Genomic DNA, 14,518 nt, shown 5'->3' with positions numbered 1-14,518 from the left:
CTTTGGTAATTAGCTTCCAGAGTTTGGAAGCTCTATTTATAGATCTAGCCGAGCATGCAGCGAGCAGCGGCAGCTAAGTGTAGTAGTAGCTTCTCGTCGGTCAAGTGGGGGCCGGGAGCAGCTGGCCGGCACCGCGCCGGTTGGGACCGATCCACTTTGGAGTTAATTTGGATCTTTCTTTGTTCGACATGGTGGCGAGCGATGATGATCAATATTAATTTGCAATGCCTTTAAGTAGATCGAACAAATAGGAGGCGTCGCGTGCATCAACATGGAGTATTAATTCGATCAAAATTAGTAGTGCGGCCAAGCACGCATGAATGAATTAATGCATTGCTTTTGCGACTCAAGGGGAATGAAAAGGAAGCTTCGATCCAGCTTTCTTAATCCCCGACATCATTAATTCTAGAGTGAGCTTTAATCTGATTTATCAAATGTAGGGAATAATTCAGTCCACGGGTAGTCAACCAAGAAAATTCTCTTCCGGCTAGTCAAACCAAAGGACTGCAATCAAATGTTGGTTACGGATTTTTATTTGTTTGCAAGGAGCAGCTTCCAGCTGCGTGCGTATGCATGCATAAATTTGCAGTCACGGGATGAGGGAATCTCCTCATCGTACTTCCAATTGTACTAAGAAATGAACGGCGCACCTACTAAAACAATTATACTTTTGCGCCTTTAATTTAATTTGCTGCATTCATCAGTACTTTTGTGTGGTATAAGACTTCATTTTTTTTCTAATTAACTAGGACGGAAGCCTGCTCATATGTGTCAAATCCTTACTTAACATTCCATCAACTTTATTAATATAAATATGTGAGTATTTAATTTTAGGTGATTTTGAAGTTATGATATTTACTCACAAAAAATATTTGGAATTATGTAACATACCCGAATTTTAGAATTAAGGAATTTTCGTCAAAACTAGTTGAAAGGAAAGTTCTCCAAATTTATGAACAAAAAATTTTCATTTTAAACCTAGGTGAAGTTGATCTAACTCATATAGCTAAATAAAATTTGAGGGCAAATTAAAACTTTTTCATTTATAACCTAGGACAAAAATTCAAACACAAGTGTAAGCATGCATACTTGCATAAGACATGTTTTGATTTGAGACCTCTTTGCGCAATTTGGATTTTTGTTTGGTATTGCATGTTAGGTCTCATGAGCATAAATAAAACATAAAATTTCATTAAGCAAACCTATAACCACTTTTAAGCAGTAATAATAAATAAATAAAATCACCTCAGGTCAAGAGAGTCTAAATATAATTTTTATAAATAACTAGATGCATTTATGAGGAGGAAACACATATATAAAGATAAGTCTTGCTAATTATCTAAAATAATTCATGCAAGATAAAAACATGGGAAGATTTATGTAGGCACTACTCAATACATATAACTCACTGTAATTTTGGTATAATTTAATAACTAATTTTGATACCTCAAATAAATCAGTCAAACCAGTTAAATAAGTCAAACCAGTTAAATAGTAGACTAATTAAAATCCTTAATCGGCTAAAACCTACCCTCACCAAAATGTGCACTAAGCTGTATAGAAGTGCATGAGTGAAATAATTTATTCAAATACTAGGTCATTTATCATGAATAAATATAATTTTTCCAGAATTTATCCTCTCTGTTTAGGTCTTCTAAAAATTCAAACTAGTTTCCAATGAGCCTATCTTCTCCTAATTTTTGTGAGCAATCTATCCATAATTTTTGAGTGCAACCAAAAAAAATGGAAACTAGATGCATTCACCCACCTCCGGTAAAAATCTACATGAATTTACCTACACCACAAATTAATCTATGAATTAACAAAGATGGGGAAAAGAAAAAATCCTGGAAATAAATGAAAAACGTCTTTCACTCATGTTCATACCCATCCCTCACACCCACACCTAGCAACCATTGCCCTGGACCCACCTGTCATTGTCCCTAGGTCACCCCATCTCTGTATCTGTTCCCCAGCCGACCAAGAGACACCGAGGGAAAGAGAGAGCGAGGAGGAAGCGGTGCCGACTGGCACTGGACGCGCGCGACGCGTGGCCGAGACGTGGCAACGCCAAGCCGAGCCTCCTTCTCCTCCCAGCCGCATCGCTCATCCTCACTCCTCACTCCAGTGGCGATCAAACCGAGAGAGAGAGAGAGAGCCCTCAAACTTACCATCACTCAAGAACTCGTCGCCGGCCATGAGAAAGATGAAAGCTTCCATCGACGTCAAGCCGCGCTCGACATCAACTCTTTTCCGTTCCATACTCTCCTCACCATGCCGAAGATTTCTCCTTTTGATTTCATCCTCTCTCATGCAGTGAATCAACGGGAACGCCGCTGTGTCATCGCCGGCCTTGGGGCGTGCTCTGCGCGACGCCGTCGTGACCTCGTCGCCGATGCCTCTCTCGGGTTAGCAAGGGCGTGGAACCAACTTATAAGGTCTTGTCCCTCCAACGATGCCTCTCTCGCGTTAACCCTTTTACATGAAGCGAGGACAAAAGTGTAGATGGGTTGATATATGTAAGTGGACCCATCTGATGGGCTGGCTACTCGGTTCTGGAGGGAGAGTTGTTACAGCTATGGTCTGCTTCAACTAACTACATGGTGTAACATGGGTTGTTAAAGCTATATATGGTCTGCTTTGATTAACTACATTGTGTAACATCCGTCCCCTGCTGCATGGGAGCGCTGCACCAGGAAATCGAACGAGGCCAATATCCATAATACATTACAATCAATTTATATATATGTAATATATAGCTGTAGGTGTCGGTATGTTTTGAGATACATAAGAAGGTTCAATATGTCCATTAGCTCAAACCTCCAACATCAGCACCAAAATATGGCAACACGTTTAATATCTTACCATACAAAAGAAAATTACATCTCAATTACGACTCTTCATCTTGGCTAATAAGCACTTAACAATTTAGCAATTATATAGTGGCCTTTATTAGTGGTCTCTCTCTATTGCCATACAAGTAACTTTGATGTCATGGAAGAAAGAGAGAAATATATGGTTGTTATGCATAACAACGGCTCATAGTCGACTCTTAACATTTATTAAAGTAATTTTTGTTGCATGATGGTGAAAGAAAGGAAAGAAGAGTACGAAAAAAATATTTTGATACATTAGTGATTAGAGACCATATTATCTTCAATTGTTATAGGATGTATGCCCTAATGTAGTTGTCTCAGATTAAACATAAAAGGAAACCATAAAATGGATTATTGATTCGTTCGGATGACTTCTTTCTCAGATTATATCTGGGTCAAGGTTTAGGAAAACTAGACAGCAAGGATTTCGTCATTTCGGAAGGTGCGTTCGGAAGGTAGAGACCTCCCCGTATGGAAATCAGTGTTATACATTAACACCTGATTAATTAGGGTAAATCTAATGGGGAGCGATTAACCCGCCCCTCCCCCCTATACGCTCCCTCCTCTCCCCCTTCTTCCTCCCTTTCTTCTCTTCCTACTACACCATAAATTTTTAAAAAATAAAAAAACAAAGTTGGAAAAATTAATGTATAGAAATACTATATATAAAAAATATTTGAATTCATTTTCAAATTTAAACGGGTATGTAAACTTTTGACTTATAAACTTTGGGTCTATAAACTAATATTTGAATTTAAATTCAAATTTGAACGGGTATGTAAACTTTTGACTTATAAACTTTAGGTTTATAAACTAATATTTGAATTTAAATTCAAATTTTAAACGGGTATTAAACTTTTGACTTATAAACTTTGGGTCTATAAACTAATATTTGAATTCAAATTCAAATTTGAAACAGGTATGTAAACTTTTGACTTATAAACTTTGGGTCTATAAACTAATATTTGAATTCAAATTAAAATTTGAAACGGGTATGTAAACTTTTGACTTATAAACTTTGGGCCTATAAACTTTAGGTGTATAAATTTTATATGTATAGAAATACTATATATAAAAAATATTTGAATTCAAATTCAAATGAATCGGATATATAAACTTTTGACTTATAAACTTTATGTGCATAAATTTACTAAAATAGAAAAATAATGCGGTGCCAAAAAAGAAAACCATGTAGATGGAGGGAAGGGGGGACCGGCTGAACGCTAGGGGCGATCCATCGCCCCTTGGCAATCTCGGATTAATTAAGTATTAGCTTTAAAGTAACTTTTAAATATATATTTTTTATAGAAAAACATATGTTTAATAGTTTAAAAAGAGTATATGAAAAATTGGAAAAGTGAACAAAATCCCACTAAGTGTTAATGGGCCAACCGATAATTACTTTTGTTATCGGGCATTGGAAGAGATGGGCTTGCACAACGTGGAAGGATGGGCCAATGGGTGGTGCCAGGTCTATCGGCCCACGGAAAAAATACACCGAAGGTCCCTCAACTTGTCATCGGGATAGAAAAATATCCTCGAACCGTAAAACCAGATATGCGGCCATGCGGGATCCTTTAACTATATAAAACCGGACACCCGAGGTCCTTCGGTGGTTGTAACCCCTGTTTGGGTCTATGTGACTGCTGAGTCGGCGTGGAACCCACGTGGGCCCCACATGTCAGCGTGCCATCCTCCACTCTCTCTGCCCCCCTTCTCACCTTCTCTCCCTTCCTCCTCTCTCTCTCTCTCTCAATCTTGTCTCTGCAGGCCGCCGGCGGGTGGGGAGGAGGCCAGCGGGGAGCTCCTCCTCGTGTGGGACGGAGGGACGCTGCTCCTCCTTGAGGTGAGCATTTTAATTTCTTCCTTCTCTTTTGTTCACTTGTGGTGGATGTACATATGCATGCCGCCGCTGCTGCTGCTATGCCTCTCCTCTCTCGATGCATAGCCAAAGTTTTAAATCTCCGGCTAAGCCTCTTAGCTGCTGATCTTCTCAACAGCTAAGCACAGCTATAGCTGGAGATAGCTGCAGCTAAGCCATTTAGTTGTTTTTGCAAATAAATAAATAAATAAAAGACATGATCTTGGCATAACTTCATAACCATTACCAATTGATACATAACCAGTTCAAATGAGTACATTACAGGTTCATAGGAGTACATTACATCACAGGCTAAGTGGTTAACAGAATACTGAAACATCAGTTTCACAAAAGTACAGCATTCTGGAATAAAGACAACAGTACAACACAAAGGTCATCAAGAATTCTGGATAGTGGATACTAAATTACTAATATGAGGCAATATTGCAATCTTCATTTCTTCTAGTCATCAATCATCGGTCTCAGAGACATAGGGAGAGGGAGAGGGTGACTTATCAGAATCAGAAGTCTGCATTGGAATACCATCATCACAATCTTCTGAGTCGGATGATGGAGCTTCAGGATGCACTGGGGCATTGCGCATCAAAGACTGTAGGCTTCTGACTTTTCTCTTCTTAGTGTGCATATGCCTTTTCCTTTTAGCTGGTGCTGGTGCTTGTGGTGTTGTGTGCTGCTGTGACTCTTTTGCACATTGTTGATCCATTTCACTTCATGAAGGCACAACACCAGTAATGAATTCATTGTCACCATCTGCCACAACATCATCCACTTCCTTCTCTATAGGATCTCTACCCTTGTTCTCTCTCTTATTTCTTAACTTGGAGTTAAATTTAACAAACACCAGATCTCACATCCTTTCATGAAGTAGCCTGTTGCACTTCTTTGTATGAACCTATAAGCCAAGTAGTGAACACAAAGCTGCAGGTCAGATCTAAATTCCATAAATAAGCATTATAATTCAAAATAGACAGCATGCACATAAAGCTACAGGTCACAAATTTCTTTTTACCTGTTCAAAAACTGACCAGTTCCTCTCACAAGCTGAGGAGCTGCAGGTCAAACTCAAAATCCTTGCAGCCAACTTCCTAAGATTTGGTGTGCTTGTGCCATGGTTCAGCCACCATTTTGCTGCATAAACATTACACAAATTACAACAAAAATGATATTCAGCAATAAAATTAAGTTCACATGTTGAGATCTGAACTTGGATTGAAATTTTTGTTCTTTCGCTGCCTTACGGCAATTTCGTGTCCAAAACTCCCATGCTGATCTTGATACAAGTTGAGTTCTTCAATTATTTTGTCTTGGATATCTTCATCATCAACCAACTTGTCAATATAGGAAATCACACCTGCTCTAAATGATCCATCACTCTCGATCTCTTGCTTATTTGTGTAGTAGTAGTAGGGGTTCAAATAGTACCCAGCCAGGTGTAGTCGAGTCTTGAGCTTGTTGTCCCATCTTTTATCAATGATATCCCAAACTTCTATGAAGCGGCTCTTATCATTATCGAATCTCTGAGAAATTTCTTTCTTCGCCTCAAGCATTAAACCATGGAAGAATCCCATTGATGGTACATCGCTGTCCATTCTTCTCAACACGTTAGCCAATGGCTCAAAGTAATTAACTGCAATGTCAACATTTTTCCAAAAGGTTTCAGATCTGATCACTTTGCTGGCTTTCTTCCCCTTGGCCCGCTTCAAGTAACCCAATTGCTCCATCTCATCTGATTTAAATAGTCTTACTAACTCTTTTTTGTTGTCTAACAAGCTTTTTAGATTCAAATAAGCTGTGGCAAATCGTGTAACCCCAGAGCGAACCAAGTCTCTGTTAAGAAACTTTCTCATCAAATCCAACACCCTAGTATGAGCATACAAGAAAACAGTCACTTGTCTTGCATTAGCAATGGTTTCCTCAACTGGTCCAAGCTTCCCAATATCCTCGAGCATGAGATCCAAGCAATGAGCAGCACATCCATTCCAAAATATTGATGGTCTTTTTGCTGTCAATAGACTTGCTGCAGTTGTGTTGACGCTAGCATTATCAGTCACCACTTGGACAACATGTTGTTCCCCTATCTCTTCTATGTACCTGTCCACAAGTTCAAAGATATATTTGCCATCTTTCTTGTCACCTGAGCATTCCACTGAATCTAAGAAGAGTACCCCATGAGCACTATGCACAACTAAATTCATCACTCCCCTACCCTTCCTATCTGTCCATGCATCTGTCATGATAGAACAACCTGTGAGCTCCCATGATTCCTTGTGCTCCTTGAATCCATCCATCACCTTTTCCTTCCTTTTCTGTAAGAACGATCCACTCATCTCATAGGGACTAGGCCCTTTCAGACTTCTACCAAATTGTCTAATGGCCTCTAACATATGAGCAAAGCTAGGAAGGGTTACTGTGTTGTGTGGAATACTAGCTTCATAGAACCACTGACATATGTACTCACAAGTTCTATTCCTCCTCTCTTCTCTTTTCTGAGTTGTCAATGCTGTTTGAACCTTATTGCTTAGCTTAATTACTCTTTGTGTCATACTGGCAGATTCTTCTATAGAAGGAGGCTTGTAGTACTTGTCAATAGTATGACCACCTGCTACAGATCTAGAGCTACTAGATCCTGTTGTCTCCTTTGGCTTCACCACAAGAACATTATTGCCATGATCTGAACCTTCACTGCCACTTTCAGAATCTGAATTTTCTATGTCAACTTCAGCTCTGGCCACTTCCTTTTCTTTGTTTTTCTGTTCCTTTTCACTAGTCTTCTTGGTAAGCAAATCAAACATCTCTTGCTGCACTGGACTTGAAACTTTCTGACACTTAGTAGTATTGAAACCTTTAATTCCAGCAAGATGGTACTTAATTCTTGTAATTCTAGCAGTGCAGACCTTGTCACAATACTTGCACCGTAGGTGATGTTTCTTGGTTATGTCTGGGCAGAAACAGTGAGCCCATGCAGGATCATCTAAGTTAATACCAGCTTGTTTTGGTCCAGCTTCTACTGAGACAGAGGCAGCACTGGACGGATTACCTATACAAAAAGCAAACTTAGCCCACATTAATGCTAGCGTCAAAGCTGCCTAAGCATCAAAATAATGCAAACTGATATAGCACGTATTATCATTACCTCCTAAACAGGCGAAACAAGCAAACGAGAGATCTCAGGGAGTAAGAAAATAATTCACATATAGTAAGATCTACATCATAAGGCAAGTATCTGAAATTAGAGGTAACAAATATTGACAACTTGTTCACATATTGTAAGATCTGCAACATACAAGCAAAAAAGAGAGGAGGATGTGAGAACTGACCGGATTGTTGTGCCATGCCGTCACCTTTGGTGCTGCTGCTTCAGTGCTTCGGAGACGTTGCACTGACGGACCTCCTCGTCGGACTTGCGCTGCTGCTCAGCTGCCTTCAAAGCCGCCGCCGCTGGTTGGACGCCCGCTCGAAGCAGCAGCCGGCGCCGGTCGCCTCCACGAGCCGCCTGCGTTGGTCGATCCGCTTGAAGCCACCGCCGCCGCCGAACGCCTCTGCGCCGCCGCCGCCGGCCGCCTCCACTTTTCTTGCAGCTGGAGAGTGAGCGCTTCGAAGTTGGAATGGATAGTGTGCTGCTGGGAGCTTACGAGCTAGGGTTTGCAGCACTTTACCCACCTCTCGACTCTGGTCTAGTTGGGCCGGTTTCCTCTTGGGCCAGACCGGCCGCGTTTTACAATTTAGCTACGCTAAATTACGGTCAGTTTAGCGGCTATTGCCGGCTAAATGGCGCTATTAGCGTCCCGCTATTCTTAGCGTTAAAAACTGCATCTCTTAGCTCCGTCCGTTCCCAGCAGCTATCTCCGGCTATAGCGGCAGCTATAGCTGGAGATTTAAAACTTTGTGCATAGCTGCGAGCTTGTACGCAGAAATAAATGGTGGCGATTTGCTTTTGTCCCGTTGCCTGAGGAAATATATATGTCCAGGGATTGTATTTTTGTTTCCCGAGCTGTTTGCTCACCCAGACGGCCATGGCGCTCATGAAAGAAGCAGAGCGCCTCGACGTGCCCTTCCAGTTCAACCCGGTGGTGTCCCGCCTGGATGCCCTCGACGTGGAGTCCCTCCGCGTGAAGACCGGCGAGGTCCTCGCCATCCGCTCCAGCCTCCAGCTGCAGTACTGCCTCCTGGCGTCCGACGACGAGGAGAGAGGCGAAGCCAGGAGTCTGGGCTGTCCCCGTCGAAGTCACGCGCGGACGCATCGCCGAAGGTGATGGTGGTGACGAAGCAGGAGGCGAGCCACAACGCGGCGTTGCTGACGGAGCGGTTCGTGGAGGCGCTCAACTACTACGCGGCGCTGTTCGACGGCCTGGAGGTGGGCGCGGCGCGCGGGTCGGTGGAGCACACGCGTGTGGAGCGGTGGCTGCTCGGGGAGGAGATCATGAACATCGTGACATGCGACCGGCGGCGAGCGGCAGGAGTGGCACGAGCGGCTGGAACGGTGGGTGGGGCGGCTGGAGGGCGCCGGCTTCGGCCGCATCCCGCTCAGCTACTACGCGCTGCTTCAGGCGAGGCGGGTGGCGCAGGGCCTTGGCTGCGATGGCTTCAAGGTCCGGGAGGAGAAGGGAAACTTATTCCTCTTCTTTGTTTCCACATGGCGCGGCCGCCGCTTCGACTGACCGCCGCCGCCGCCGACGCCCCTCCCCTGCTCCCGCGTCGTTGCCGCCTTGCTCCCCCCCCCCCCCCCCCCCCGCCGCCACCTTGCTCTCCTCCTATCCGTCCTGCCCAGAGCCAGAGAGAGAAGAGTGAGAGAGAGAGAGGATGAAGGGAGAGAAGGGAAGAGAGAGTAGGCTGACCTGGATAGACTGACACGCGGGGTCCACGTGAGTCCCATGCTGACTAAGCCGCCACGCAGGACAAATCTGGCTTCAATACTGTCCTAGGATCTCAGGTGACCGGTATTGTATTGTTAAGAGACCATGTATATAGTTTTGCGGTTGGAGGACTTTTTTTATGTAGCTGATAAGTTGAGTACACCTTCGGTGTACTTTTTCCATCGGCCGACACTAATTCACAACTAGTCGCGTGCACGGGCCGGTGCACGACAAGCCCGTGATTTTTCATTTTCGGCCCAGTGATGCCGGCCCGCGCGCACCATTTTCCATTTTAGCCCAGCTCGCGTGATCAGATCAGTTTACTTTTATATTCTCTCGTTTATTTAAAACCTATTAAATCGGTGAAATCTTGCCCGGGGTGAAATCAAATTAATGTGACATTGTCCAAGACTAAATTCCTTAAAAATTGTTTCACACTAAAGAAAAGGTTGGCGTCCAAATTTCTTTCGTTATTATATACAGTTCTTAATTTAATGTAAATATATGTCTAGCCGTAATGACACGGGCTTGCATATACAGTTAACGAGTAGCATCGTCCAAGTCAACGTCGGCGTCTTCGTACCATGCATGTATTAATGGAAGTCATTTTTTGTTACATGGGCTTCTATATATAGTCTTTTTTTTACAGTTTTTCATAGTCATATTTGAATTTACATGCTTACGGAGTGGCATATTACTTATCAATCTATCTTGTTAGGTTTATTAAAATTTGTTTTCATAATTATAACTATTATGTAAGAAACAGGTATCCCGAGATTTTAGAATATATATACTTAATTTCCCCCTTGTTCAGTCAAAGTAATGTACTACCGATAACAGTCTTTTTTTCTCTTTGCAATTTGCTTTGTACTAGTGACTGTTTGAGCTTAATTTTCAACATCACCAACATCTAGTAAGCAAGTAGGCATGTACCTATGTACGTACATAAAGACACAAACAAGTGGCAGCTCCCATCTATCATTGGTTATATTAGCCAACAATTAATCAACCACAGTCCATCAATTTGGAGTCGCCAACAATCAACCTGCGTCAATTTTAGTCGATCGCAGCCATTGTACCGATCGTTGCCTCCATCAAGTTGTACCCAACAATCAACCTTTACACTTTGCCCCCAATTTTTTGATAGAATTTGTATACATTTCAAAATTACCAAACTTTGACAATTATTGATAGCACGGTATTTTAATAGAACTTGCCCCAGGTGCGAAAATTCACCAAAAAGATTCATCACATTCACCAAGGAAAAAAAATCACCAAACAAATTCCTTATCAATTCTCTGCAAAAAAATTTGTCAGAAAAAAAGAGAGAAAGAAACAGCAAGGCATCGCTGGTCATTGAAGAGGAGCCACTCGCCATGCGTCGCTGTTGCCAAGACACGCTGCTCGCTATCAATGCAAACGGATCTGGTGGCCATCACTAGATAACCTCGACATCACCAGAATGGACTGCCTGCTTCAGCGACACCGTTGTAAAGGATACTCTAACGTAAAGTCACCCCTGTCCTGATATGGTCATTGATAGATGGGCCTAAGAACAGTAGGGTCCACATGTCAGCCACCACGTTTATCTGACTTTACGTCAGAGGTTCCCTATCCATGTGAAACATGTCTTCTCGAGCGCCAGCCGAGCCGCCCGAGCAGCGCCGCTCCAGCCATTTCCTGCTTAGCTGGATCGTGCGCCGCAGCTACAGCCGCCGCTTGCTCGCGGCCGCCTCTGTCGACTGTTTTGTGCGCTGCCACCGGAACCGCCGCCGACGCCTCCACCGCATGCTGCCGGAGTGGCCGCCTGCTCACGTGCTGCGCCGCCGCCATCAGCATCTGCCGCCTGCAGCCCTGGCTTGGGAAATTATAAAGTGGCATGGTTCAAAACTAAATTCCTTAAAAACTGAATCAAACTAAAGAAATCAAATTCACACTGCCAAAAGAAGAGGTGGTGCCCAGATTTCTTTCGTTATAGATAATTTAATATAAGTATACGTCTAGCCATGGTGACACGAGCTTGCATATATAGTTGACGAGAAGCGTCGTCCAACTCAATATCGGCGTTGTCTTTTTTCTTTACAACTCACAGAAATCATATTTTAATTCATGTATTTATCAAGTGATACTACATCACATAATAATCTATTTTTTTATAAAAAAAATTAACAACTATTTAGATGGTATATATCGATATAAGAAAACGGAATATCCTCGCATAGTTTAGAATACTTAATTTCTCCATGTTCAGTCAAAGTAATGTACTACTGATCAGTCTTAATCGTCAACCATATGCTTGTCTTTCTCTTTGCAATTTGCAATGTACTAGTGAACTGTTTGAGCTTAATTTAATTAGTTACGGATCAACATCACCAACATCTACTAAGAAAGTAGGCATGCACATAAAGACACAAACAAGTGGCAGCTCCCATCTATCATTGGTTATATTAGCCAACAATTAATCAACCACACTCCAACAATTTGGTGTCGCCAACTATCAACCTGCGTCAATTTTGGTCGATCGCAGCCATAGTGCCCATCGTTGCCAGGTTAGTTGTACCCAACAATCAACCTCTGTCAATTAGGCCTCTGCCAATGTTGCTTTTATCCCTCATCACGGGTTGTAAGGAACAATCAACCACGTTGTCAATTTGTATCTCTCTGTGCCGTATAGTGTTATCAAAATGTAGCTCTCCATAATTAATTGTGCACCTTAAAAGTGAGACTTTTACACTACTCCCTCCAGACTAATAATACTTATCGTTTTTGTCAGGATTATGGATACCACATACCTAATAAGTAGTCGACTAAATCTCGGCAGGACCCACCACATACCATGTCCCATATGGAAACAACCTGCGGATATAGGAGGAGTTTCGGATAAGGAAAGACAAACCAGAATTCTACATGGAAACGACAAGTACTACTCGGATTGTATCCATATTGGTTTTTCTAGTTCTACTTGGACAAGGAGACACATATGGGTATAAATACAAGACCCCCTAGGAGAAGAGGGGGGAGAACATAGACACACCCACCACAATATACGGAACAATAGATCAAGACACAAGATCAACATACAAGCCAACATACGCCAAGACAAGACGCCGGATATCGACTTTAGAGATAGGCATGGCTAGTCCCCTACGGTATTTCCGGATACTGATAGGAGAGACATTGCGCTGTCTCTGATCTCGCCGGGCACGAACTCGAGGAGGAAGACTACCCTGTTGTCGACTACGAGTTAGATCTTCACACCACCATATCGACAACAGTTAGATAGACTACCCCAAATATTGTACTTGTGTGATCTAGATGAATAAGAGCAATACCGGCTTCGGCCAACAGGATGTAGGGTTATTACCTGACAATTCAGGGGCCCGAACCTGTATAAAAATCCTCTTCTCTGTCTCTTTTACCTCAGTCTCGCGTATATCCTAGTACCAACGATCCCCATACTATGCAAATACCAGAATCGCGACATCAAACGTCGACAGTGGCGCGCTAGGTAGGGGACTTTGGTGCTTCAGGATTTCGACGAGATGGGTTTAAGAGATGGATTCTCCGACAACAAGCTACTCGACGACTTCGGCTGTGGAGATCTAACCCGACCGGAATACATCTTCCGACTAGATCGGAATTCGTCGTCAGTAACTCAATCTATCGAGACATCGCCGCAGCGGAGAACAACGATCCCATATTGTCGACCACGAGATTTCGTTCGTATCGACTACTTCGGGAGTTGACATCCACCGCCAAACAATCTGACCACCACCAGGTTTATTGCTCTAATTATAGTCTGATTCTAATTAAGATCATGATTATTTTTACTACTAATCACGTGCTGGTATTTTCTGGTTTATACTCGCACGTACCATTGCCGACAAGTCCGGGTGTCATCAGGCTTGATGCCGATCAGCTGTTTTTTGGTCAACTCCTATTCGGAACGTATCAAGCCAAAAGCAGCATAGGGTGTCAGGCCCTCGTGGCCGGTGTCATCAAAGGAGATATAACGGCGCATCAATTTATTGTATGCTCCGAGTATACATCAAAAAGGTATTTAGTATATCAGTTTATTAAATTGATCTGCTAATTTCGAAGATACATCCGGCATGTATCTACAAAGGTACGTGATATTTTATATGCAATTTATCGTATCTATTCAGATCATATAACATTGTCAGATTAATAATTTATTATGTTTATCTAGAGCATATTTTTTATACAATATCTATTGCGCGGGTGTCCCCGATGTTAAATCGACTACGATCTAACTCCGGGGGCTCGCTCTGTCTTCTTCTGTACAAATTATGCTTATTTACGGTTTACATAATGCCCTGATATTTAATTTGCTCGTTATATCCTGATAATGCTAGAAGATCCATGCAGTTTTTTGAGTACATACTCAATATTATCTGCTATATATCTTGTCTTCTAGAAAATATTTTTCAGGAACAATGGAGCACTCGAGTAGGTTGTGGTCAAGTACACCGCATTATCGAGAACGATCTCGACAAATGCAGAGTCGTCGCGCCCAACCTACCAACGAAGACCGACGACCTATCTCATAGCACCGGTCGTGGTTGGATTATTTGAGAAAAGGTTGTTAACAGATAATTCCTCGTGAACGTTGTCGGCTTGATCACCCGACATGATTGTGAACGGACATCCGGATATGCTACAAGTTGGGTGTGTGAGTCATGTTGGCCACTTGAGATGCACATGTAATAAACCAACTCTAGCGCTTCCATTGGTGTTCGAGAGATGATTCTACTCGCTCGCTGGTTCTCGAACCAGTACGTAGCAATCTCCCGCACCGCAACTTACATTGGTGTTTGAAGAGATGATTCTACTCGCTCGCTGGTTCTCGAACCAGTACGTAGCAATCTCCCGCACCGAAGAGATGA

The 14,518-nt window shown here is 42.7% G+C and overlaps 1 protein-coding gene and 1 pseudogene across 1 annotated transcript; one reads left to right on the top strand and one right to left on the bottom strand.

Annotated features, from left to right (window-relative positions):
- Positions 1 to 5,206: 5,206 nt before the first annotated feature.
- Positions 5,207 to 7,142, bottom strand: LOC4350558 (uncharacterized). The gene is made up of 4 exons (XM_066305873.1): positions 6,110 to 7,142; positions 5,768 to 5,886; positions 5,600 to 5,676; positions 5,207 to 5,465 (listed from the first exon to the last, which is right to left on the bottom strand). The coding sequence occupies exons 1-4, from the start codon at positions 7,140 to 7,142 to the stop codon at positions 5,207 to 5,209; spliced, it is 1,488 nt and encodes a 495-aa protein (XP_066161970.1).
- Positions 7,143 to 8,089: 947 nt separating this feature from the next.
- On the top strand, positions 8,090 to 9,416 carry LOC107277837 (scarecrow-like protein 3; annotated as a pseudogene).
- Positions 9,417 to 14,518: the final 5,102 nt, after the last annotated feature.

The sequence above is a fragment of the Oryza sativa genome, chromosome 11 (genome assembly GCF_034140825.1).
Source record: "Oryza sativa Japonica Group chromosome 11, ASM3414082v1".
NCBI classification, from domain to species: Eukaryota; Viridiplantae; Streptophyta; class Magnoliopsida; order Poales; family Poaceae; genus Oryza; species Oryza sativa.
This window is presented reverse-complemented; position numbering and strand designations above follow the sequence as displayed.

What these genes read in the sequence shown, in the direction of transcription:
- LOC4350558 (XM_066305873.1), bottom strand. Translation starts at nt 7,142, where the DNA reads ATGTTAGAGGCCATTAGACAATTTGGTAGAAGTCTGAAAGGGCCTAGT. An exon ending in ACTGGTCAGTTTTTGAACAG is followed by an intron (nt 5,677 to 5,767) that starts GTAAAAAGAAAT and finishes TCTGACCTGCAG; the next exon opens with CTTTGTGTTCACTACTTGGC. An exon ending in ATGAAAGGATGTGAGATCTG is followed by an intron (nt 5,466 to 5,599) that starts GTGTTTGTTAAA and finishes GCCTTCATGAAG; the next exon opens with TGAAATGGATCAACAATGTG.